The sequence below is a fragment of the Phyllosticta capitalensis genome, assembly GCF_038381095.1.
Source record: "Phyllosticta capitalensis strain CBS 128856 chromosome Unknown BKA78scaffold_3, whole genome shotgun sequence".
Taxonomy (NCBI): Eukaryota; Fungi; Ascomycota; class Dothideomycetes; order Botryosphaeriales; family Phyllostictaceae; genus Phyllosticta; species Phyllosticta capitalensis.
Genome location: NW_027117441.1, coordinates 1,885,401 through 1,908,880, shown reverse-complemented (window position 1 = coordinate 1,908,880; position 23,480 = coordinate 1,885,401). Strand labels below are relative to the sequence as shown.

At 54.6% G+C, this 23,480-nt stretch overlaps 10 protein-coding genes and 1 non-coding gene across 11 annotated transcripts; 8 read left to right on the top strand and 3 right to left on the bottom strand.

Moving 5' to 3' along the window:
* Positions 1-93: 93 nt before the first annotated feature.
* Positions 94-1,786, top strand: BKA78DRAFT_102284 (CYTH-like domain-containing protein). Its single transcript, XM_066882102.1, has 2 exons — positions 94-974; positions 1,024-1,786. Exons 1-2 carry the CDS (start codon positions 348-350, stop codon positions 1,630-1,632), a joined length of 1,236 nt encoding a protein of 411 aa, XP_066746719.1. The 5' UTR covers positions 94-347; the 3' UTR covers positions 1,633-1,786.
* BKA78DRAFT_102292 (uncharacterized protein) lies at positions 1,787-3,331 on the bottom strand. The gene is made up of 3 exons (XM_066882103.1): positions 3,085-3,331; positions 2,804-3,007; positions 1,787-2,733 (listed from the first exon to the last, which is right to left on the bottom strand). The coding sequence occupies exons 2-3, from the start codon at positions 2,887-2,889 to the stop codon at positions 1,941-1,943; spliced, it is 879 nt and encodes a 292-aa protein (XP_066746718.1). The 5' UTR covers positions 2,890-3,007; positions 3,085-3,331; the 3' UTR covers positions 1,787-1,940.
* A 1,368-nt stretch (positions 3,332-4,699) lies between these two features.
* Positions 4,700-5,511, top strand: BKA78DRAFT_351133 (fungal cellulose binding domain-containing protein; the record flags this gene model as incomplete). The annotated part of the gene is made up of 3 exons (XM_066891109.1): positions 4,700-4,754; positions 4,807-5,163; positions 5,228-5,511. The coding sequence occupies 3 exons, from the start codon at positions 4,700-4,702 to the stop codon at positions 5,509-5,511; spliced, it is 696 nt and encodes a 231-aa protein (XP_066746717.1).
* A 642-nt stretch (positions 5,512-6,153) lies between these two features.
* On the top strand, positions 6,154-7,632 carry BKA78DRAFT_367017 (uncharacterized protein; the record flags this gene model as incomplete). The annotated part of the gene is made up of 3 exons (XM_066892592.1): positions 6,154-6,820; positions 6,870-7,238; positions 7,287-7,632. The coding sequence occupies exons 1-3, from the start codon at positions 6,408-6,410 to the stop codon at positions 7,630-7,632; spliced, it is 1,128 nt and encodes a 375-aa protein (XP_066746716.1). The 5' UTR covers positions 6,154-6,407.
* Positions 7,633-7,889: 257 nt separating this feature from the next.
* On the top strand, positions 7,890-8,514 carry BKA78DRAFT_102260 (uncharacterized protein). The gene has a single exon (XM_066882101.1). It carries the CDS (start codon positions 7,941-7,943, stop codon positions 8,331-8,333), a length of 393 nt encoding a protein of 130 aa, XP_066746715.1. The 5' UTR covers positions 7,890-7,940; the 3' UTR covers positions 8,334-8,514.
* Positions 8,515-9,098: 584 nt separating this feature from the next.
* BKA78DRAFT_279893 (alpha-glucosidase) lies at positions 9,099-12,327 on the top strand (the record flags this gene model as incomplete). Its single annotated transcript, XM_066885605.1, has 4 exons — positions 9,099-9,378; positions 9,747-10,037; positions 10,090-11,492; positions 11,542-12,327. The coding sequence occupies 4 exons, from the start codon at positions 9,099-9,101 to the stop codon at positions 12,292-12,294; spliced, it is 2,727 nt and encodes a 908-aa protein (XP_066746714.1). The 3' UTR covers positions 12,295-12,327.
* A 551-nt stretch (positions 12,328-12,878) lies between these two features.
* BKA78DRAFT_351130 (WD40-repeat-containing domain protein) lies at positions 12,879-15,377 on the top strand (the record flags this gene model as incomplete). The annotated part of the gene is made up of 5 exons (XM_066891108.1): positions 12,879-12,998; positions 13,049-13,151; positions 13,202-13,438; positions 13,487-14,591; positions 14,642-15,377. 5 exons carry the CDS (start codon positions 12,879-12,881, stop codon positions 15,375-15,377), a joined length of 2,301 nt encoding a protein of 766 aa, XP_066746713.1.
* A 629-nt stretch (positions 15,378-16,006) lies between these two features.
* On the bottom strand, positions 16,007-17,869 carry BKA78DRAFT_378235 (uncharacterized protein). Its single transcript, XM_066892904.1, has 2 exons — positions 17,385-17,869; positions 16,007-17,335 (listed from the first exon to the last, which is right to left on the bottom strand). The coding sequence occupies exons 1-2, from the start codon at positions 17,642-17,644 to the stop codon at positions 16,258-16,260; spliced, it is 1,338 nt and encodes a 445-aa protein (XP_066746712.1). The 5' UTR covers positions 17,645-17,869; the 3' UTR covers positions 16,007-16,257.
* A 162-nt stretch (positions 17,870-18,031) lies between these two features.
* Positions 18,032-18,522, top strand: BKA78DRAFT_293809 (uncharacterized protein; the record flags this gene model as incomplete). The annotated part of the gene is made up of 2 exons (XM_066886256.1): positions 18,032-18,190; positions 18,262-18,522. The coding sequence occupies 2 exons, from the start codon at positions 18,032-18,034 to the stop codon at positions 18,520-18,522; spliced, it is 420 nt and encodes a 139-aa protein (XP_066746711.1).
* Positions 18,523-18,922: 400 nt separating this feature from the next.
* On the top strand, positions 18,923-19,004 carry BKA78DRAFT_t63. The gene has a single exon. It is a non-coding gene; the product is annotated as a tRNA-Cys (tRNA).
* A 246-nt stretch (positions 19,005-19,250) lies between these two features.
* On the bottom strand, positions 19,251-23,480 carry BKA78DRAFT_309378 (uncharacterized protein). The gene has a single exon (XM_066888027.1). It carries the CDS (start codon positions 23,344-23,346, stop codon positions 19,585-19,587), a length of 3,762 nt encoding a protein of 1,253 aa, XP_066746710.1. The 5' UTR covers positions 23,347-23,480; the 3' UTR covers positions 19,251-19,584.

Sequence of the window (23,480 nt, the reverse complement as noted above, 5' to 3'; positions counted from 1 at the left end):
CCGCCAAGCCGCCGCCAGGCAGGCATGTGAGGCCGCATTGCTTACGTGACCCAGCTGCCGCCTGCGCTACTTCGAGGTATATTCAACGCTTCCAAGCGACTACATGATCTAATTACCAACCTTGTCGCCCAAGAGCGTCGCGCTCCCTCGAGAACGACCTTGTCGGCGCAATTGCTGAGTCGCTGCGCGCTTCCATTGTGCGCTTCCAAAGACGCTCCCGCGCGTCGCGCCACCATCGACCGCTCCACCGAGCGCGCTCACCTTTCGCCGCCTCACACACCAGCATACGTCCCTTGTCGACGCTTTAGAGCCCACATCGATTACACCCCTGTCTCGTATTGATCAATATGGACATTCGGACTGTGTTAAACGACGAGGGGGACTTGCCTCCCAAGACCCCCAAAAGCGGCCGTCAAGCTTCTGTAGCTTCAATCCTTTCGCAGACGCCTCCGTCCACGGCGCCTTCACAAGCTTCCAAGACGTCGCCGGTTCCTCAAGCGTCCCCGCAGCTGCACCGACAGGCCACAATGAGAAAAGAACCTCCGAATTGGGCCAAGCGCTTCGACTGGTCGTCGCTATCGCGCGGCGAAACAAAACAGGCAACAATGGGGGACAATGTGCCAGCACCAGGACCAGCGCCGGTTCTACAGACCCAATCTCTCCCACACGCACTTCCGAAACCTGCCCCCGCACCGGAAACTTCAGAATTGGAGCCCAGCCTCACAAACATTGTGCCATATGACGAGATCACACGCCAAGTCTGCGACTTTCTCTGGAACAATGTTGTGATGCGTGAAGATCTTCACGGAAACAATCCATATGGCTCCAACCACGGCGTAAAGCTTGAGATAGAGGGAAAGCTTGGGGTCCTCATCAGCAAGGAAACCAACAACCGCGTGTCACTTCCAATCACCAGTCAGACGGTTCTGGGTATTCCTTCTGAGCGCCTGGCTTTCCGAAGTTTCATGAGCGAGGTATGCATCACACACGTTAACAAAGAAGACAAGTTCTGACATTTGCCAGCAACAACACAAATTCTTGAATGACTTTTTGAACAAGTCATTGGCTGATAGCCACAAGTCGAACCGTCCGAAAATGCGTTATGAACATTTGCGGGAAAAGGACACTTTTTACCATGCCGATGACGCCGATCTGGGAGCTTTGCCACCGGCGGTACAGCCGTTTATATATGCCAAGGGACACCACCGCAAGCCTCGCGTTCGCATCACGCGAGACCAAGTCACGCAGAAGATGAAGGCCCGGATTTTGAAGGCGAGAGTGGCTGACCTCGATATTTACTCTCCCAGCGAGCCATTCGATTGTCGCATCAGCGTCAACATCGAATTGGAGATCCCAGAGGAAGTTAGCCTGCTGGAAGCCAAAGATGAGATAGCACGCCTGAAAGATCGCCTGAGCTACAAGCACCAGCACACGCAGATCGATTTGACGCAAGTCAAGAAAGACGACGGCACTGGGGAAAAGGTGCATGAGCTGGAGGTTGAAATCGACACCAGCGCACTCATCCATCAAGGACTGCTCACGATGAACAATTCTTCAGAAGCTTGCTTCGAGGAGCTCGTCAAGTCTTTTGTGAGCAACATCAGGCTTTTGTCGCGGGCCGCCCGAATTTGAGGACGATATTTCATATGGCGAGCATCGATCCATTCACGTGGGAGGACCCACAGCCAAAAGCGTTTTGCATTTATCCTTTCATTTGGATGACAATGGCGTTAGAATGGGGGAAAAGGAAGGGCGTTGATTGCAGTAAATTATCGAGATACCCCGCGGTTCCATCAGGACTTTCGAAGGACTGCACGGACAGGCTTGTACTATAGGAACGCGAAGGCTGGCAGGGGTTTGCAAAAGTGGAGTTTGCTTGGTGGTTCTCAAGCTCTAAGAACATAATCTACAGATCTTATGGTCGTCTTCTTTCTCATTATTCACATCTTCCCTCCTTTGCCTCCTCGCTTTGGGCCTGGCGATGCTCCTTTGGTGGATTTCGCCTTTCTTGGAACCACCACTTTCCCCGCGCGCTTTGCCGGTGTTGCCGCCTTTTTGCTTCGAGGCTTCGCTGTCGTCGACTTTGATCGAGGCCCTTTTCGGATAGATTTCTCGGTGGCTGTCTTCTCCGTCGTCAAGGTCTCGCTCATTTTCTTCGTGGCCGTCTTCTTTGATTTCACTGTCCTGGCCGCTATTATTTCCACCGAGGAGTCTGATCCTCCCGGCGATAGGTAGTATGAGTCCGATTCCTCCACGTCAATAATTTCTGGAGAACGCCTGCCGACCAGCCCCTGCCACTTTGACACAATGCTTTCGACGTCTTTCTCTATACTCTTTCTCGCGGCGTCTCTCGTGAAGCCTTTCTTCAGGAGCTTTTCGTACTCGGTGTAGGTATGCCGCACGTGGGCAGTCACTCCTAACTTGACCTTGACTTCCATTGAAATCTTCTCAGTACGCCCGACGCGCCGGCTGTTCTTCTTCCATGCGCGAGTTAGTACTGCTTCCTCGTCTTTTTTAGGAATCGCGGGAAAGAGCTCATGTAAAGCAAGGCGTGCCTTTTCCAGAGTCAGAGCATCCTTCTTTTTCGTAGCGGCTTCGCGCTTGTTTTTGGTCAAGGCATCGGCAGCCTTCACCTCTTCAAAAATCTGCTCGGGCACGTAGAGGCCGAGCGGACGATTTTTGGCATCTTGAACGGCGAAAAGGGTCCTTCCAGCTGCCAAGGTAATCTCTCGGCTGCATGAGAAACGTTAGCGTGTGTCGCGATGTTGCGAGGCTCAGGGACGGTGGTGAGTGGGGAGACTACCAGTGGCGCGTCATGTACGGATCGCCCTTCTTAAGCCAAACATAATTCTTGGGACATTTGTAGTGACGGCCCACTGATTTCTCCATGCCACGTTCCTGGGCAAGAAAGTAGAGCAGAGAGTTGGTTGTGTCCCACCTGAAAGCGACGGAGCAACTTGATTTGAAGCCCGCAAGGAGCGATGGAAGCTTGGAAGAAGGGATGAGCCTGACAACCATGTTTGCTATTAGAATACTGTAGAGCTACGGCGAAGCGAGTGGTTGTCGATGCCATTTTTATCGTACCTGTTGTACAAAGACTTGCGATTGCAGTCGTATTGAAGTCTTTCAGTTGAAGAGGTTCAACCTCGATGTGTCGTGGACCTCTTTGTTTACGTGGGCGGGCGGTTGATTGTTTTCGTGCACACGACTGATTTTTGCCCGCGTATGATCGCCAAGGCAATACGATGATGAGCCAGCCTTTGTCCACCAAGATCACTCGCGTTGCAAGCGGTTGTAAACAACAAATCTGAGACTCCAAGCACTTGTCGTGGTGTTGCCCTGAAGACGCCAAATGTCGTGGCCGCACTTGAACGGCGATTGGACCAGAAAAATCAGCCAATGACGCTGCGGCGTAAGCGAGGAACGCGTCGTCCCTCTTGACTTCACCTCGTTCCATCTAACTACATCGCACTCGATACTCAAACCATCTTCCAGCAACCAATCTATAGTCGGCACATTGAGTTGTTTTCGATCACTCCCAGGTCCTGCTCGCTAGGCATTTCCCCCCACGCTCGGTTTTCGGCTTGCTCGCGGTGCACTGGAGCTGTCACACTTGGTAGTTACAGAAGTCCCTCATCCGCCTCTTTCGGGAACCCCAAATCCTTCCATGAACGCCAATCCTCATGCATTTTGGCCGCTCTAGATGGCATCCGGACTAGCCTTTGATTTTTCGAATCAATTTACCCCAATTTTGTCACTTTATTTGTCAGAGCTGCGAAGCCTTTCGCCGGCCCGGACATCTTCGGTGAGGGTTGTTCAAGATACCTCCAGATAGTGAGGATCGACGCCATGCATAGCGGTCTTTATGAACAACCGCGGCGTTCTGCCGCCAGGAGGTTGTCCCGTCACCTTAGGAGACGCGCGAAGCTTGCTCTTTTGAGAGGTTTCCGACGCCTCATTTTATCACTCTAACACTTGCCCCTCGTATTGCATTCGTAACCGAAGGATGATGATGGCTTCTGGTAGAGGTTCAAAGCCGACGTACCGATGGCAGCCTCGTGGTAGCGCCAAGATCGCCGTCCTCTGCAACTGCTCACAGCTCGACTATTCCTACGAGTGCCTTAGCTCGCCTCAGGCGTAACGTGTGGAATCAAAAGAGTAAGAGCAACGGCGATGCGGTCTAGAAGCGAGCTAGAGGTCTTTCGCTTCGCGATGTTTGCTGTTCAGGCTAAAGGATTCGTCGTCGTGTTTGCAACTGCCACGCGGCGTAAGAGATAAGATTCGCGAGGGCTCAGCACCCAGATGGGGCGGAGCAAGGGGTATATGCATAAGTGATTAATTCGAGTGCAGGACCAGGGAAGTTGTCAAAATTCCCAAATGGGGTCGCAGAAAATCAAAAGAGTATTAGAAAACTCTGCGCCCTGACTAGTCGCAAGGGTCTTTTCTTCACGTTTATGCGGACGGCATGTACCATTCGACGTCATGGGGCAGCCAAGTCTCCTTTTCGTCACACCACCTCCCAAACTGCTGTTGAGTATATGCATCACCCCAGGAGGTTGATGCGAAGATGTGAGAGAAATTCGCAGGCGCTCGCGGCCCTGAGTCTTCCAACATATAACAATGGCTCTGACGAATTTGAGCACGGGATAAGCTTTGGGCATTTCATCCGTTCATTTCGTCTGTTGTTGTCACGGTCCTTATGAAGTACACACTCATTTCTTTGCTCGCTGCATGCAGCGTTAGCACCGCTCACTGTAAGTGACCGAATGATGCAATGTATAGCGGCAAGGCTGACGGCAACACCAGGGAACTATCCCATTCTCGTAACTCAAGGCCAGCCCAGCGCGGAGTGGGAGTTTGTGCGGCTCGTCGACGATCATTATGGACAGTCGCCGGTGAAGGGTGACGTCAACTCTCCAGCCATGCGCTGCAATGAGGCAAACCCGCCCAACAAGACGAGCACGAAGGAGGTGCAAGCTGGCGAACAGATTGCCTTTCAAGCATCGCAACCAATGACACATCCTGGTCCCTTTCAGGTTTACATGGCCAAGGCACCAGATGGCGTCAAGGCTGAAGATTTCGCTGGTGACGGTGAGGTTTGGTTCAAGATATTCGAATCGCAGGCAAATATCACAGAGCACCAGATGGATTGGCCTGGCATGAGTGTGTAGTTTTCGTGTGGAGCTGCTGCTCCAAAAGTCTTGATTCTTTCTAATCGCCGCATCAGATTCAAAAATGCTGAATGCCACCATTCCAGCATCGACGCCCAGCGGCGAGTACCTCATTCGTGCTGAGGAGATTTCCCTCCACCAGGCGAGCCAGGACGGCGGGGCCCAATTTTACGTTGGATGCGCAAATGTTCGAGTCACCGGCGGCGGCACTGGCACACCCGGCCCTATGGTCGCAATTCCAGGTGCCTACAAGGTCGACGATCCAGGCATCAAAATCAACATCTGGTATCCTATCCCGGAAAAATATGTTCCGCCTGGTCCGCCGGTCTGGACGGGGTAGGGATCGCGTCAATTTCGGCGCGAGTTGAGGCTGCATTCAATGGCGACACAGTTCCTCAGCACATGCACCATCATCATTCTGGCTTCATCCGTTGAGATCGAAGCCGGCCGATGCTCTGCTTTCCGTCTCTTGTTTTTGAGCGCGTCCTCTAGCACACAGTCGCGGAAATCTGTCTTTACCTTGACCTCGTCGACAGGCCGGCTGGACCCACCTGCTGTACATGCAAACCTAAACCTGTTTAAAAACAACTTGTGTCCAAACAAGCAGCGGTGCGTCTTGAGATTCCCCTCTGTTTTTCTTTCCATCTGGAAATGGTTGCGTTGGGGCCCTGGCGCGGGTGGTGGGCCCAGGCCTGCAGGTGAACACTTTGGCTTCCGCACAACCATGCTTCCAGAAGGCTGCATATACACGCGCGCTTAACACAAGAGAAAGCTCTTGGAAAACACTTGGTCCCTCCAAACCCCGATCCCTCCTTGTCTGCATGTTGCTCACGCCATACTGTGAAAACTCGCCTACCCTTTGGGGGTGTCAGGTGCAGCGCAATTGGCGTAATGAAGTGTTCGCTGTGCGTCAAAGGTGGGCATGGAAGTCACCTTCTGGCCGAGTCTGGTCTTTTTAGTAGGACCCAGAGACCTAAGTGCACCCCAGTTCAACAGCCTGGTGTTTGCAGAGAAGGCACGCCCTACCCGTCTCCTACCGCCTACACGCTCTGGAGAAGGCGCGCCTGCTAAGCGAGATTGGTGGTCGATGACTTCTTTGAAGTCAAACTTCCCGCCTCTTCTTTCCACATCAACCTCTTCCTGACAAGATTCGAGACTGCCTTTCCATGGGCATCTCGACAGCACTCGACGACGACAATTCTGCTCACCCCTGAAATCACTACATCCCCTAACAAGATGGCATCCGCTCACAACCATCCTGATCGCATCGTCATCCACACTGGTGCTGCCGCCGGTGAAGTTGACAAGATTTGCTCTCTCGAGCGCATCGTCCGTCGTGTCGATGATCTGCTGACGGGCAACAACGAGGAGACGCTTCGCACTGCCAAGGAGTTCCTCATCGTCGGCCGTTGGATCTACAGCCCTGACAACGTCGACAAGATCGAGGAGAAGTTTGGCAAGCTTGAGCCTCAAGTCCCTCTCAACGTCGACGCTGGATCCGTCCGCACTGGCGACTTGACCCGCTCCCGTTCTCAGAGCGACGCTACGTCCAGCAACGATGTCCTCCAGAAGCATGAGCTCGAGTGGAACCTCGCCGTCCGCAAGATCAAGACGGTCCTGGCCAAGATGTTCGAGCTGACTACCCTGCGGTAAGCAATTCCCGCAGTGCTCCAGGAGCCATCGTTGACAATGTTGTAGCTGGGAGTCCGACTTGCCCTTCTCCAAGGAAATCTGGCCGGTGGTGAATCCTGACATCTCGCACCTTTCCCTCAACGTCTTCGTCCCAGACGCCGAGAATCGCGATGACGACCACCCGCACCCGGAGTACTTTACCCACGATGACCTCAAGCACTTGACCATCTTCCGCGGTCTCGAGTCGCTCGCTGTCTACGGCATGACCGAGTCGTTCCAGTCCATCATCTGGGAGACGGCCTGGCGCAACAACCACCTCCACACTCTTGAACTTGGCATGCTCCTTCACCCCATCACCCGCGATGGAGAAGGCAAACCATTTCCACGCATCAACAAGGGCTGGAAGCTTGTGGGTCACCCTGAGCAGAAGTATCAGTGAGTGATTTAATCTTGAAGTTGTGGTACCTGCTGATTGTTGTCAAGCGGCCAAGACGGAAAGGGCATGTTGCACCATGTTCATGGATACGGCGAATACCTCGACCACCTCTGTATGGCTCATGCCCGCAACACTGTCCGCTCTGGCAGCGCGACCCCCATGAACAACTTCTCTGTGAAGGTTCTTGTCCTTGGCAATTTTGTCGTCGACAGTACCGCTTTTCAGCACTTCAGCAACTTGGAGGAGATTGTCTTTGTCGACGACTGTCATGATGCCGGTCTCTCTTTCGACAAGAGTCTTCGTGATGACATCAAGCTCTACTACCGCCAGCAGGGCTTCGGCTTCTCTGGAAAGATGGAGATGAAGCAGGTCGAGCTCGCCAAGATTGACTAAGAGAGAGATACTTGTATGGTGTGTTCAAAAGCATGTGGAGAGTTGTCTCGAGGAACGAGGCCGAAGGCAAGACCTTTTTCGTCCACGACGCCGTAGCTCAGGCAGCTGTGCATGAGGAGGAACACTACAATCTGAATGGAAACGACATCAATAGTCGATGGACATGTATCCGTGGTCAAAGAGCGCGTTCGCGTGGTTCCTGGACGAACTGAAGTGAGGCGGGGCGGCGATCGATCTCCATGTGACGTCATGGCTCTGGGGTAACCTAGTCAATATCGAAGAAGCATTTTTTGAGTTATTGATGCGCGATGCGATGGGCAGCGACTATCGTCAACCCCACTACAGACCGGCAGCTCCATTACCTGCGCCTAGGTACATGTTCATGTACGTTTAGTGCGTCAAGTACAGAGCAAGCGGCAGAGATGCATTCCGAGGCGCCAGTGATCGATTGCGCAAGCCGTACAACGTCTGTCCCTTGGACCGTTCCTCTCTCCCCTATCACTCTTCAAGGGACCCCAGCCGCGAGTACAACATCAGAGTCAGGGGAAACACAACTATCACATGCAGTTGATAACTGCCCAGTTACTCATCACAGATCTCGTCCACCAGTCGTGCCCAAGCAGCCGTTCACTCATGGCCAGAGCAAATATCCGAAAACTGCCGGATCATTCCCAGGCTATCACGCGGGCTCCAGCCTTTGAACCGAAAATGCGACGGGTCTTTTAGAGGAAGGTCAGAAGAGGCGCACCACCAAAGCAGTGCAACTGATGTGACGAGAAGACAACGGCGCACATCAGCCGCGATCTGTCAAGGCTCGTCTTTGGGAAGCGGGCGGGCCGCGGCATCAGTACCGCATCGACGAAACGAGACAAAGAGGGGTCGCACATGGTCGCCGCGCAGACGGCGGGTCGCTGCTTAACGAGCCCAAAGAGGAGCAGATTTACTTTTTTGGGAGAGCAGGAAAGAGAACGAGAGACGATTTGGAGAAGGCAGGCCAAGGCTGGTCCTGGTTGGTGCGGGATGACGAGAGACTACCACGGCGGCGCGCGTGCGGGGGCCAAAGGCCGGGGCACCCGCGGGGAGGAAGCGGTCAGGGAAGCAGGTGGTCATGTCGTGTTTTGGTTGCGGAGACGATGCGTGCGCGCGAACCTGTGAAACGCATCGGCCGGCAGCAAACAGGTCGTAGTGCGTTGCTTCGCGAAAGGCGTGCGGGCATGCGGCCTGCCTGCTGGCTGGTGGGCGTTGGCCGGGTTGTGCTGGCTCATACAATGGCCTATAAAGATGCTTAACCACCGATTGAGGTCGTGCCCGGCTTTGTTCCGTTTGACCCCCCGTGTTTGATATGTCGTTGATATCTTTGTTGATGTTGTTGTTGTCGACATAGCAGCAGCCAGCCAACGAGCCAGCCAGCCAGCCAGCCAGCCACCAACGGGCACACCGCCACAGAAACCCACGCTACCACGACCATGATCCGGGAGCGCCTCTTGCTGGCCTGTTGCTTCTTCTTCTCGTCATGCTACACCACTCCTGAACCGCAGAGCCCTGCTGGGCCGCCGAGCCTTCCATTCATTCCCGGTCAGCGGAGGCCCCCATCCTACCCCATTGACAGCTGCCCCGGGTACACGGCATCGAATGTTCAGGATCGCGGATCTACCTTGACGGCTGACTTGAAGCTTGCTGGAACGGCGTGCAACACCTATGGTCGGGATCTGACTGAGCTGAAACTGCGCGTGGAATACCAAACTGGTAAGCAAGAACCGCTCGCTCTATTATTTTTGGCTTTGGGCAGGTGTCAGTTTGCGTTTGATAGCTGCGCTGTGCCAAAACTATCCTTCCTGGTTGTATACTCCTCAGGAGCTGTGATTGGTTCGGAAATGGCTTGAGATAAAGGCCATGTGCATTTCGGATCTGGAGAGGGAAACCTCACTTTTGATCAAGTCAGTTGCTCGTACCAAAGAATTTGCACCTTCTTGGCAGCTAGTTTTCTGTGGCGGGGGATCAGTTGCGTTTATGTCTGCTCCGACAACAGCTTCTTTCAACGTGCCTTACTCGTTCTTTCCATTTCAAGACAGACTCTCGACTTTACTGAAACAGGGGGCTGACAACCAATGCAGCGGACCGCCTCCATGTAAAAATCTTTGATACATCGGAAAATGTGTACCAAGTGCCGGAGTCAGTCGTACCGCGGCCACCCAGTAATGCGTCAGTGGCACCTGCGGACGCCAACATTCAGTTCCAAGTCCAGCAAAGTCCATTCTCTTTCAAAGTCGTTCGCAAGGGAACAAACGTAACCCTCTTCGACACTTCGGGGTACAATCTAATTTTCCAGGCGCAATACTTGCGTCTGCGGACACGCCTACCAGACAATCCGTATTTGTACGGGTTGGGGGAGCATACAGACCCATGTGAGACTTACCCCCTGGACCTACGATTGTTCTTTGCTGATTCAATTTGCAGTCCGTCTGAACACCACCAAGTACGTCCGGACACTTTGGTCTCGGGATGCGCCAAATGTTCCGCCGGGGACAAATTTGTACGGGAACCATCCCGTGTATTTTGATAACAGGGGAAGCTCGGGGACCCATGGCGTCTTTCTCCTCAACTCCAATGGCATGGACATCAAGATCGACAAAGACCCTGCCGGCAACCAGTACTTGGAGTACAATACGCTGGGCGGGATAGTTGATCTTTATTTTCTCGCGGGTCCGTCACCTAGGGAGGTCAGCCAGCAGTATGCCGGGGTAGTCGGTCTTCCAGCGATGCATCAATACTGGGCCCTGGGCTTGCATAACTGCAGATATGGCTATCGCGACGTGTACGATGTGGCAGAAGCAATCGCCAACTATTCGCTGGCGAGAATTCCTTTGGAGACCATGTGGACGGACATCGATTACATGGACTACCGGAAAGTCTTCACCTTGGATCCTTTGCGCTTTCCCCTGGACAAGGTACGCGAGTTGGTCGACTATCTGCATGAGCATCAGCAGCATTATGTAATGATGGTGGATCCCGCGGTTGCGTACAAGAACAACACCGCTTACGACAATGGCGCTGCCGCGGACGTTTTTCTCAAGGAGCCGGGAGGAGACTACTTCATTGGCGTAGTTTGGCCCGGTGCAACTGTCTTTCCCGACTGGTTCCATCCAAACGCTACCAACTACTGGAGTGGAGAATTTGCTCGGTTCTTCAGCGCGGACAGTGGGGTTGACATCGATGCCCTGTGGATAGACATGAACGAAGCCTCCAACTTCTGTACATACCCATGCCAAGACCCCTACGAATTCGCTCGACGCAATCGAAGCCCGCCAGATCCGCCGGATGTTCGCGAGAATGCGGGAAGACCCATCCCCGGTTTCCCTGCGGATTTCCAGCCAAGGTCCCGCAAGCAGGTCAGAATGTTGATGGAGCGAGACCAGGGGCCACGGACTGGATATCGGTTTCGAGACTTATTGAATCCACCGTACCGCATTGGCAACGCAGCTGGCGCTCTCTCAAACCTGACGATTTTCACTGACGTAATACATTACAACGGCGTCTCTGAGTACGATGCGCATAACCTGTACGGCACCATGATGTCTTCAACGAGCAGGACGGCGATGCTGAATCGCAGGCCTGGCAAGCGGCCCCTGGTCATAACGCGGAGCACCTTCGCCGGTGCAGGAAAGGATGTCGGCCACTGGCTCGGAGACAACTACTCCGGCTGGTTCTGGTACAGAATCTCAATCGCCCAGCTGTTGCAGTTTGCTGCACTGTTTCAGGTTCCTATGGTAGGCTCGGACGTGTGTGGATTCAACGGAAACACCACAGAAACCTTGTGCGCACGCTGGGCCACGTTGGGAGCGTTTTCGCCTTTCTACAGGGTAAGTTTGTCGTTGAGACAGCGTGGAATGGATACTGACGAGATCTTAGAACCACAACGGCGACGAGTCGATTCCGCAAGAATTCTACCGTTGGCCGCTGGTCGCCGAAGCCGCGAGGACTGCCATTGACGCACGCTATCGCCTTCTTGACTACTGGTACACTGCTCTTCATCGGCAGACAGTCACGGGAAGCCCGTCGATCAACCCTCTCTTTTTCTTGTACCCTGAGGATGTGAATACTTTCGCGATTGACTTGCAGTACTTTTACGGAGACTCTCTGCTCGTCAGCCCCGTGACCGAGGAGAACAGCACCAATGTCTCCATTTATTTGCCAAACGACATATTTTACGACTTTTGGACAGGCGCACCAGTCAACGGGACTGGATCCTATGTCCAGCTTACCGAAATACCTTACACGTCGATACCGCTCCACATACGGGGCGGCAGCATCATTCCTTTGCGTGTCAGGTCTGCCAACACAACGGCTGACTTGAGAAAGCAAAACTTTACTCTGATTGTCGCACCTAGTCTGACAGGCACGGCAACGGGGAGCTTGTACCTCGATGATGGCGAGTCGATTGAGCAGAGCGCCACGAGCGAAATTCAGTTCAATTACGACGGACGAAGGCTGTCGACTTCCGGGACATTTGGATATAATTCGGGCGTGGTAATTGAGGGCGTCAAAGTTCTGGGACGAGGGAGTGCAGGATCGGTGGGCGGCGAGGTTCAGGCTCAAAAGCTGCAAGCAGGGTCGGCAGGAACAAGCATCAGCCTGACCGAGGCCATGTCGATGGAGGTCTGAGGGGCGCCAAGCTAGTAATGGTTGTATATAGGAAATGTAATAATTATGTCTGTCGGTGCTGACTGTTGGCTTCGCGCTGAAAGAGAGTTTCGGGAGTAATGCCGGAAGCAGCAAGCAAATGGGCAAATGGGGACGCGTCTTTTGGCGGAAGTGGAGGTGTCTGCAGGCCAAACACACCCGACGACTGGACCTAGCAGCACCACCGCACCGCACCGCACCGACTCGTCCCAAGCTTCGCGCGCACCATCGCGATCGGCCTTGGGTTTTGATTCCTTTCCCTACCTTACTATCCGTACTTGCTCACTGCCCTCACCTCCAACCAACCTCCTCTCACTCGCTGTTTCAGCCAACTCCGTGCCACATTGATGCGTGCAGTCTCGCCTGCTCCTGATCCGCCGGCCTGCCTTTACCTACTACTTACAACCACCGCCGCCGCTTTCTCCGCACACCACCTCGACTCCTTGCTTCCCACCGTTATCCAGCTGCGGGCACTGCTTCTGCGTCTTCAGCTCTGCCGCTGCTGTTGACCTGTTCAACCTCTCTGTCTCCCTCATCTGCGGCTGCGGGCCACCCCATCGGCCATCATGAAAGCTGCACCATTGCTCGTCTCATGGCACAATGACAACGCCGCCATTTATTCTGCCCACTTCGAGCCGCACGGAAAGGGCCGTCTTGCCACAGCTGGAGGCGATAACAACGTCCGGGTAAGCTACTCGCAACCATTACAACGGTCCCATCGCTAATTGATCACCAGCTCTGGAAGATTGAAGGCTCTGGCGAAGACCGCAAAGTAAACTACCTCTCCACCTTAGTCAAGCATACGCAAGCCGTCAATGTCGTTCGCTGGTGCCCCCGAGGTACGAATCACCCTCGCAGTCGTCCCCGTCCGTTCTGACATATTTCCTAGGCGAGCTGCTGGGCAGCGCAGGCGACGACGGAAACGTCTTGCTCTGGGTCCCCTCAGAGGTGCAGACTTCTGGCACATTTGGAGAAGAAGGCCTGGAAGATAAAGAGACATGGAGGGTGAAGCACATGTGCCGCTCTCTGGGCTCAGAGATTTACGACATGGCTTGGTCTCCCGACGGAGCTTTTTTCATAACGGGCAGCATGGACAACATTGCCCGGATTTACAACTCCCAGAATGGTATCGACACGGAGTTTGGATGACGGAGCGGTTCTAACATGCGTACAGGTCAGGTCGTTCGTCAAATTGCTGAGCACAGCCATTATGTCCAAGGCGTGGCCTGGGATCCTCTGAACGAATTCGTTGCGACGCAGTCGTCCGACCGCTCGGTGCACATTTACACATTGAAGACGAAGGACGGCCAGTTCTCTTTGGCACAACACAACAAGGTCACCAAAATGGACTTGCCAGCTCGAAGGATATCGTCCAGCAGTCCTGCTCCGCCGGATTTTGGCTCCCGGGCCTCGTTCGTGGCAGATGCTCCAAATCCGACGGCCAGCTCGCCCGGCCCTTCAGCTCCTGGAACTCCCGCGTCACTTGCGTTGCCCATGAATCCTCCTACGTCTCACAGTCGAAGATCGTCATTTGGGTCCTCACGGCGATCCGCGTCCCCCGCGCCATCTTCAATGCCACTACCCGCGGTGATGCCTTCGACATCACCAAATATCCACGCTGGCTTATCTGTGCGCAACGCCAACATCTACGCGAATGAGACGTTGACCTCATTTTTCCGGAGACTCACCTTTGCTCCGGATGGAAGCTTGCTATTCACCCCCGCTGGACAGTACAAGACCTCGCACCCATCAAGCGCAGACGCTGCCAAGACAGCCGATGATATTATCAACACTGTCTACATTTACACGCGGGCGGGCTTGAACAAGCCCCCAATTGCATACCTACCAGGCCACAAGAAACCCTCGGTTGCCGTAAAATGCTCGCCGGTATATTATATGCTACGAGACGCCGCTCAGCCTCCGCCTACGAAGCACATCACAATTGACACCTCTTCGGCCGAAGATGAAATTCCGGCCCTACCGGAGCCTGCGATGCAGCAGTCCAAGCCAATCCCCACATCCTCCATGGACCCACCCCCTTTTACGAGCGTGCCCTCACCGTCTCCAAGCGCAGCGGCTGCGTCGCCCCGGCCGGATTCTTCATCCGGTGCAGCCGCATCACCTGTGCCGGCAGGGCCCACTGCGGCGTTCAGCCTGCCTTATCGTATGATTTACGCCGTGGCTACCCAGGATGCTGTACACATATACGATACACAACAGCAGAAGCCATTGTGTATTGTCAGCAATCTGCACTTTGCCACGTTTACCGACCTCACCTGGTTAGTTGTTTGACACTGTCTTGGAATTAGCTTTCTGACTTGGAATTTAGGACCAATGATGGCAACACGTTGCTCATGACCTCCTCGGATGGATTCTGTTCGTGCCTCACTTTCCAGCCCGGTGAACTTGGACAGGTCCACCCCGGACCAACCAAGCACCCACAACCAACGTCCATCAACATTGCAGCCGCGACCTCGAACCAATCGACGCCTACACCAACGCCCACGCAAACCAACGTGCCAACACCCATGGCTAAGCAGCCTTCGCAATCTGGTACAGCATTCCCCGCTTCACCATCATCTTTCGCGCCTGCTCGACCAGCTAGTCCAGCTCGGTCCATGTCTTGCTCCTCAATCACAACCCAATCGTCGTTTGCTCCCGGTCCGGATCCCAACGTGGCGCTTAGCAACCAAACCCCCTCCATCAGTGCTGTCCCTGGTGTCGCAGCTGCAAATCCTTCTGGCTCTGTGCCAATGTGGACGCCTCCCCACACGCCTATGCCTGGCACATCAAACGTCAGCTCCGCCAACTCGGTAAGTGGAAGCAGCGTCGCTCCACCGCCTCCTGCCGCTCCTGCTGCCAAAAAGGAGACTACCGAAGACAAGGCCGCCGAGGAGCTGCAAAAGGATCTTGCCACCAGGACTCTCAAGAGGGAAGGCGATGCCGATGGTGGATCGGATCGGCAACCGGAGCCCAAGAAGAGAAGGATCGCGCCGACGCTGGTGAGCAGGCCAGGCGAGGAGGATGGCAATAATGGCAGCAGCGGTACTGGCCCGTCTGCATAAATCGACAGTGGACGACACACGGGCAGTCGACGCAATGGGATTTTTCCTTGCTGAAAGCATTTCCTTCTTCATAACTCATTACGCAGCATGTTTTGAAAGGTTGAGTGAGCGTTCAGGCACAAGTTTTACACAGGGGTATAGGTTCGGTCGGGGATTACTACATGGTCAAGGTATTTGAGCACGGAATGTTTGAAATGGGAGAAGGACGGAACCGGAGATGAGGTGGAAAGCAGGAGGAATTACGAGGATGTATGTATTTGCTTCTCTTGATGGGGAAAATGGTAGATCAACGCATTGTATCGGAAGCACTGGTCACGCACGGTAGTCGGTCACTTTTTGTTGAAGAAACAAGTGTCTAGTCAGTCGGTGAAAGATGGACAAAATGGGGTGGCAGCTAGCTGAAAAAGCATTGTGGGATGCTGCTGCTGGTTTATGCTTGGGATGTTTTTGTAAATACGGTCGACAAATCTGCTCGACCTCGTGCTATTGCAAGATTTGTACGGTACATTGATGTCCTTGCATGTCGACAGTTGGGGTTTCATTGCATTTTGGGGTTGTCGGCAGCGGCTTACCCTTTTCTTCCATTTCGCTTACTCACAGTCCACGCTTCCAGAAGCAATGGCGAGATTCAAAAGTATGCTTTATTTGTTTTTTCAGTCGAGCTGGGGCATCTCATCTACGTACGCAAGGCAAAGCAGAGCAGAGCATCTCATCTGGCATCCGTGCCGTGTAGACGTGTATGTAGGGGTATCGTAGTATTTCGAACACAACATGGGACAAGGAGAAAAATCTCGAAGAGAAAGCGGCGAATCAGACAACATACGCCACGTACACATTTTCCCGCTTCATCACTGTGGCTGTTGGTTTTTGTTTTCCATGGTCAGCCCAAGTGCTTCGCCCACGTCCGCACCAGCCCCCGCAACTCCCTCATCGACCCCGGCTCCAGCCAAAAGTGCCCCGCGCCCTCGACCTCGTGCCACGACACTCGCCTCGCAGAAGCGACGGTCTCGTTGGACGGCGCGGCGGCGGCAGTTGTGGGGGAGTTGGATTCGGCTTCGGCGGCGAGCTTGCTGAACCACGCGCGCAAGCGCTTCGAGCCCGTGAAGCCGTCGTGGGAGCCGAACGCAACAAGCGTGGGGTGCGTCGTCAGCGGGTTGCCGCTTGACGAGGGGGCGGAGAAGGAAGATGAGAGTGAGGATAGGAGAGGGACGGAGAAGGAGGAAAGCGCCAGAGATGGCGCGATGAAGAAGGAGAGCGGAGGCAGGAGCGGGGAGATGAGGAGGTAGGCTGGGGAGATGGCTAGGCGGGTCGGGGGCGGGAGTGGTGTTGGCGCTTCGTTACTTTTGTTGTCATCGTCGATTACAGCGTCTTCATGCTGACGGTGGTGGTGTCGCGAGGCGTGGAAAGAATTGCGAAGCTCCTTGCCCCAGCTCTGCGGACGGCGCAAGTCCAGGCTCAGGCTGCGCCGTCCAGCGGCACCGGCATCCTGGCTTTTGCGCTGCTGTTTGCCAGTAGCATCGCTGTCGTATCCGCCGACGGTGACGGGGCTCTTGCGTCGAATCTCGAAGGACCTTGGACTCGTGGGACTCAGCTGGTTTTGTTGCTTCTTGAGGGCCTCGTGTTGCTCGAGCAGCTCCTCGGTTGTCCGCGCTGCGAGGCTACTGGCGAGCTGATGGATGATGCTGGCGGTGTGGGTGGTAGGTGTAGATTGAAAAGGTGCCAGGAGAGTCTCTATGGGTGGGAGACGTGTCACAATAAGAGAGCCGTAGGAATAGCCTCCGCAGATGATATGGATGGGCGTCTCGTTTTCGTCTGGTGTCTTTGAAGCAAAGGTCGAAGTCGCGCTTGGAAGCTTCAACGCGTTGATATAGCATACCAGCGCGCCGGCGAAGGACACGTAGTCTGCGAGCTCTGGTTTGCCAGTCCAGCTCGTGCGGCCGCTGGAGTTGTGTGCACCTCTATTTTCAGTTAGAACTCATTCTACCCGACTGAAGGGCCATGCCATGCCTGAAGTTGAACGTCCCCACAACATATCCTTGGGCTAGCAACTCAGCGCCAACATTTTCAAGAATCGGGTCATCGAAGCCTCCTCCGAGAACTGCATAAGGGTGCGCGAGTACAGCAGCTTTGCGCGTCCATTTCGCGGTCGAATCGCAGTCGACGTTGACGAGACTCTCCGGATGATGTATGCGACAATCGAGCGGCGTACTGTCGTGAAGCGAGGGTATTCGGAACGAGTAAGCGACAGGCAGGAGAGGGGAGCCCATGGCTGGGTTCCCGAGCTTTTGAAGTTCAGGGCATGCCGCGGGTGTGGACGCGCTGGCGGGGAGTTTTGAAGGTCGACATGGACAGCTTCGAAGGTTCGCTCGCCTGCCCGCGGCACACGATGACGTTTACTGCGGACATCACTTTGCCGTGGGGGAAACGGTCAATGGCGGCATAGGAAGTCGAAACCATAGTTGCAGGGCAAAAAGATGCAGCATATAGTGACTTGAGCGCTCGAGGAATATACTGCCTACTATAACCATTGCGGATGCCTTGGTCGCCGTGTCAGAGCTCCGCACAATTCCGCCCATCGCGGACAGTCTCCGCTTCTACACCACCATCCCCAGACTTCGCTGTCCGCTAAGCACAACTTCTACACATCCACCAACATGGAATCAACCATAGAAACAGCACAGCCGCAGGGCGACCTGCCTTCAATGACAAACACGCAGGCCATACCCTTCCTCGCTCAATTCATCAACCGCCCACTGCGCATCCACGTCTCCGACGGCCGCATGTTTCTGGGGCAGATGCGGTGTACGGACAAGGTACCTAGCACCTAAATTCCAACCCACCTTTTCGAGAATTTCCAGGCTGACCTTTCGTCTCTTGCCCACAGGACCGCAACGTCATTCTCGCACAAACCCACGAATACCGCCAACCCAGCGCCAGCGCTGTCCGCGACGCTCTCGCATCTCCCGACGCCGCTTCCTCATCCGACGCCAACTCCTCGTCTGCCTCGTCCGTCAAGCTGCACATGACGAGCCGCTTTGTCGGCCTCGTTGTCGTGCCGGGCCAGTACATTACGAAGATTGAGTATGAGCAGAGCATGTTTAGGCCTGAGCCCCAGTTTCCGGACGAGGCCGCGCCAGAGGCGTGAGAAGCGGATGGATTGCACTGAGAGAAGGCTTGATCTTTTTTTTTTGTTCTCTTGACAGCCTATGCTTGCGAGCATGACGAATCGGGCGCAATTGCTGTCGCTGTGTTCTGTGTGGAAAGGGCTGATCTGTGAAAAGAGGCCGTGACGAGTAAGACAACCTGGTGATGAGCGCCGCTCTGTACACCGTAACTTCATTGGCTAACTTGAATTCAAAGAGCACCCTGCACCATGCACCGTTTTTCTGAGAGCTACCGCAAGACTTTTCTCATTTCGACGACCAGTTTGCAGCCTAGGCAGTGCCTCCGCAGCGGGTGGGCGCCATAAGAGACGTCGACTCCGACCAACACTATATAAATTTGTGCGAACTGTACCATACTATACGGCGACCAGACGAGAAACAGGGTCGGTGGTGTAGTGGTAACATGTGCTGCGGCTACAGTCTTTCCCGCGGTACGTCCCAGGTTCGAGTCCTGGCCGACCTGACAGCCGTAAACTTTTTGGCAGGCCCCTTTCTTTTTGCCCTGGTGGTGTTTTGAAGTGTGGTAGCGAAGTACCAAAGTACGGGGATGACCGTGCACGTTTGAATTTGGTGATGGAGATGGCAGATGGGTGGGATGTGTTAATGGCACATGAGGAAGAGCATATGCGCATGCGGAGCAATGGAGCAGTTAGGCAAGTCAACGACAGAGTTGAAGATAAGTCTCCAAGGCGCTTCAAACGTCCGGTGGATGCGATCTGATAGTCTGGCTGCAATTACAAGCAATTTATGTGTGAAACTACAAGGCGAGAAGAGAAGGCAGCCCATCGCTTCACCAGCCCAACCCAAGTTATTTTCTGGGACACACATCCATCAAACCAACCTCTATGACCCCCCAACGCTCTAGCCGACCCAATGCCGCTTGGAAAAGACAAAACTGATCAAAAGCACAAAGGAAAAGAAGACCCGTACCTGCGCCGCGCTGCTCAATGACGATGTGCTTTACGAGGAGGAAAAATCAAAAGATGAAAGGGCGGAGGAGATGACGTGCTGCAGACCATCCAACTGTTGCAAGCAAAGGGGCATCACTCCATCCACAGCAACCACTTGACACCACGGCCAGCGCACCTTCCCACGCCGAGAACACCCCTGACGACGACGACAACCAACCAAACCCACCACATGATGCCGAGCACCATCCATTCGAGCATGACCCAGCCCGCCCTTCTCACCCACCTGAACCGGCGCCTCCTGGCCCGGCCCATGGCCTCGATGCGGTCGACGATTGCCTTGACCGCCAGCGTCGCCTCGGACCCGACCTCGCGCAAAAAGGCGTCGGCGTCATCGGCGCAGTTGTGGCAGCGTGGCGTCAGCTTGTCGCCGATTTCTATTTGGAGTGCTTCGCAGCGGCGTCGCAGTTCGGCCGCGCGGAAGCGCGCGAACGAGTCGGTGGCGGCGAGGAGGGCCTCGTTGTTGCAGGCGAGGTTTGAGGAGAGGAATCGCGCGGCGAGGACGTGCTCTTCGCTGGCGGGGAGAGGGTACACTCGGGCGTTTTCGGCGACGGCGGCAGCTTTGATGAGGAAGCGGGAAGGGGGGTCGTGGACTTCGTGAGCACGGCGGGCAAGCTCTGCGGCTTTGATGCCTGAGCAGAGGAGCAGGGCGCGCACACGTGCGATTTCAGTGCGGGTAGTGAAGAATGAGGCCTTGGGGAGGTTGCCAGAAGGTCGTCGTTGGTTGTCGAGTGTGTGGTTCGAGATGCTCCACTGGCGATGGCCAATGGGAGGCCGGGCGGTACTAGCTGAATCCACAGTGTTGACTGAAAGGCCTGTGGGTGGGAGGTGACCGGTTCGTCCAACGCCGCCGGGAAGTTCGAGTAGCGCGTTTATGTGGTTCCGAGCAGCTGACGGGGAGCGCGAACGAATCTCTGGATCTACAGAATGAGCACGGAGGAACTTTTCGCGTGTTTCCTCGGGAATGTCACCTGGGGACGAAGACCGTGAGCTGATTTTACCAAGGTCCAGCCGTGGAGGAGCCAGACGGTCAAAACGAGTTGGCCGCCGACGATGAACATGTAGTTTGCCATCTTCCGGATCAGACTTTTCTCCTTGGGGCTGAGCGTTGGCGGATTTGAAAGTTGGCAGCTCCATGTGGTATTTGGATCGGCTATCCGACGCATCTGACATGGCACCTGTATCTGTTGCCGTGCGTGATACGGGCTTGGGTCTACCCAAGACAACTGTTCTTGACATATCATCGTCCGAGTCGCTGGTAGAAGAGTGTTCGCCATCACTGGAGGAATCGCTGTCCTCTGGGGGCTTATCCTTTTTGAAGACAAAGTGGCCCACTTTTGAACCTTCCTGACGGACGCCTTTGAAAAATCTTGTAACAGCAGAACCAGGCTCCTTGTCTTTTGGTTCTCTCCGTTTACCATCTTTGAGCTCGAAGCTGGAGATGCTATGAATACTCTCTGTAGTGTTGTGAGTCTTCAGTAACGGCTTGGAATTCGATCGATGAAGCTGCTCCACGCTGAGGTGTCCTTGGTCTACCGGCTCTCCGCTAATATGCCTGCTATGTGTGCTCTCAGACAAAATATCTGAGGGTATTGATTTGTGTTTAGCAGCAACAGCATCGGAACGGAAGAAGGGTAACTTGGATCTTCGGTGGGGCTTGTGGTCAGGAGATGCAAGTCCGCTTGGTGAGGAGGTACGGTCCAAACTGAAGGTTTGGGACAGAGGCGTAAGCGGTGCCGAAGACTCGAACGATTGTCGCTGCTCCATGGGAGGGTTCTCAGCTGCTGACTTAAGACGCGTCGTAGCTTGTTGGGCTGCAGTCTTTTCGCCATGTTGTTCCGGATGCTCAGGATCGGTCCTGACACGCCTTGCTGCCTGCCCAGTGCCCCATCTGTCTGGAGAGCTGAAGTTTGGCGAAGAATGACTTTCTTGTTTTGCCTCATTCTCGATCATCGACTGCAAGTGGCGCTCAAGTGGACCAATATTCTCCGCTTGTGAAGGACGGCGCCAGGCAGCTCTCCTACGCACGTCCCGATCATCATCCGAGGATGAAAGACCGGAAGAGCTGTTAGAGCGCGAGCGTATCCAGCCGAGCTTCCTTCCGCGGTCTTGACTGTCGTCACGATCTCTGTGAAGAAAATGACGCTTTTTTCTACCTCGAGTACTTCCATTATCGCTGGTGTCCGTCGTCCGATAATCCGAGACGTGGCCTGCAGACGACTGCCTGTCAAGACTGGTCCTTGCAAAGTCTCGACTGATCCGTGATTTTTGCAAGCTGACTCTTGGTTCAGGGAATATTCTGTTGCCGTGCCTGTCCTCGATCAAAGCCTTGTGGCTATCCTGTTCCATCCAAACAGCATCTGCAAGAAATTCAGATGGAAGAGTGAACCAATCCATTCGCGGCCTTGGCGCTTTTCCGGACAAGATGCTCGACTTTTTACTTTCTCCTGACGACTGTTGTGGCAAGGTAGCGATTGAGGTCCTGGGCTCGAAAGGGGGTAGTTGAACGTTTTCGGCGCGACGGTAGCCATTCTCCTGGGAGGCCTCCTCTACTTCATCGATCCACTCTCTTACCCTGTCTGAATCTTCGAATTCGTGGTAGTCGGGATTGAGCGCATGGCGCTCGCGCGCCCTCAACTTCCTGTTCCGAATGAATTGAAGCGGATTATATCTTCGACCCAGCAACTGGGGAGTTGATCGCAAAGAAGTTGGCTTCAGGTCAACAATAGCAGTACCAGGAATGCTAGATGCGCTCAACGAGGCACTGGTTGCTTCTGCAGGACTCAATGGGGGCAGAAATTGCAACAGCCGGCGATATTCGCAACCAAGCTCAATGTAGATGCGAGCCTTCGCTGCTCGTGCGAGTGTGGCATCTGAGAAAGTGTAGGTGTGCTGAATACCAGTACTTGGATCCATGACAGAACCTGGGGTCGAAACGGAGACATGGCGCGAAGGGGGTGTGCCAATCCTGCCTCCGTTTGGTGACATGTTTCGAGAGATTCGCCGTGGCTGCTGCTGCAACGCTTGCTTGAGGCTCCCTCCCATGCTGTAATTTGTAAAGCTTCCTTGCATGGGAGTGCTTTGCATCGAGTAGCCAGCAGAAGTCGTTCTGCGGCCACTTCCAATAGCCGGCGGAGGGAGCTGTCCAGCACTGAATTGCCTTCGTCGACTCTCATTGAGACTCAGAGCCATGTTGACAATTTGAAAGGGGTCAATTCCAGAGCTGGAGCTCTGCTGCTCAGGTCCATCGTTGGGCAGGTCGAAATTGACCCCCAAGCCCTTCGACTCCCGCGCCGTTCCTTGTCTACTATCCCCAGGCGCATGTATTTCCTGGGACACATCGGGGGATAGTGTACTTGGATCGCCACTAGACGAGGGAAAGCTCCTCGGTGAGGAACTGCGACTATAATGTCCTGGCGAGCTCTCGTACGAGCCTGGGCTCTTGCTTTTGCGCCGCTTCTCTATGTGAAGCTTGTCCTTGTCTTTCTTGCGCCTGAGCGAGTCGACTCCAGGAAGAAGTGGTTCGAGCAGGAAGCCTCCAGATCTCCTAGGGGAGCGCTTCCTGCGAGTGCGCTCTTGGTTAGGGGCAAGGTCGGAGCCCAGCAGCCCCTGTCCGCGCGCGCGACCATTTGCATGGCTTTCTTCGTTTCTGTCCTCTGAAAGTATGGAGCGAAGAGGGCTTTTCCGTCTCTTGGATACACTCGACTCCCCCGGATCGAGATTAAGGGCTGAGCGTCTGGAGTGCAAAGTGGCCGAGGAACCGGGCGAGGGCTGGGACGAGGTGGAGCGTCGTACTTCGCTAGAGGGAGTGGAGCTGGCCGAGGCCATGTTCAGCATGCTACCGCTGGATCGCGGCAGTTCGGCGACGATAGACGAGCATATCTAGCGCGCAGTAGTGGACGGAGGAGGAGGAGTTTGCGGTGAGGAGTTGGAAGAGTTGAAAAGAGCAGGTCGTCGATGCGCACGAGTCG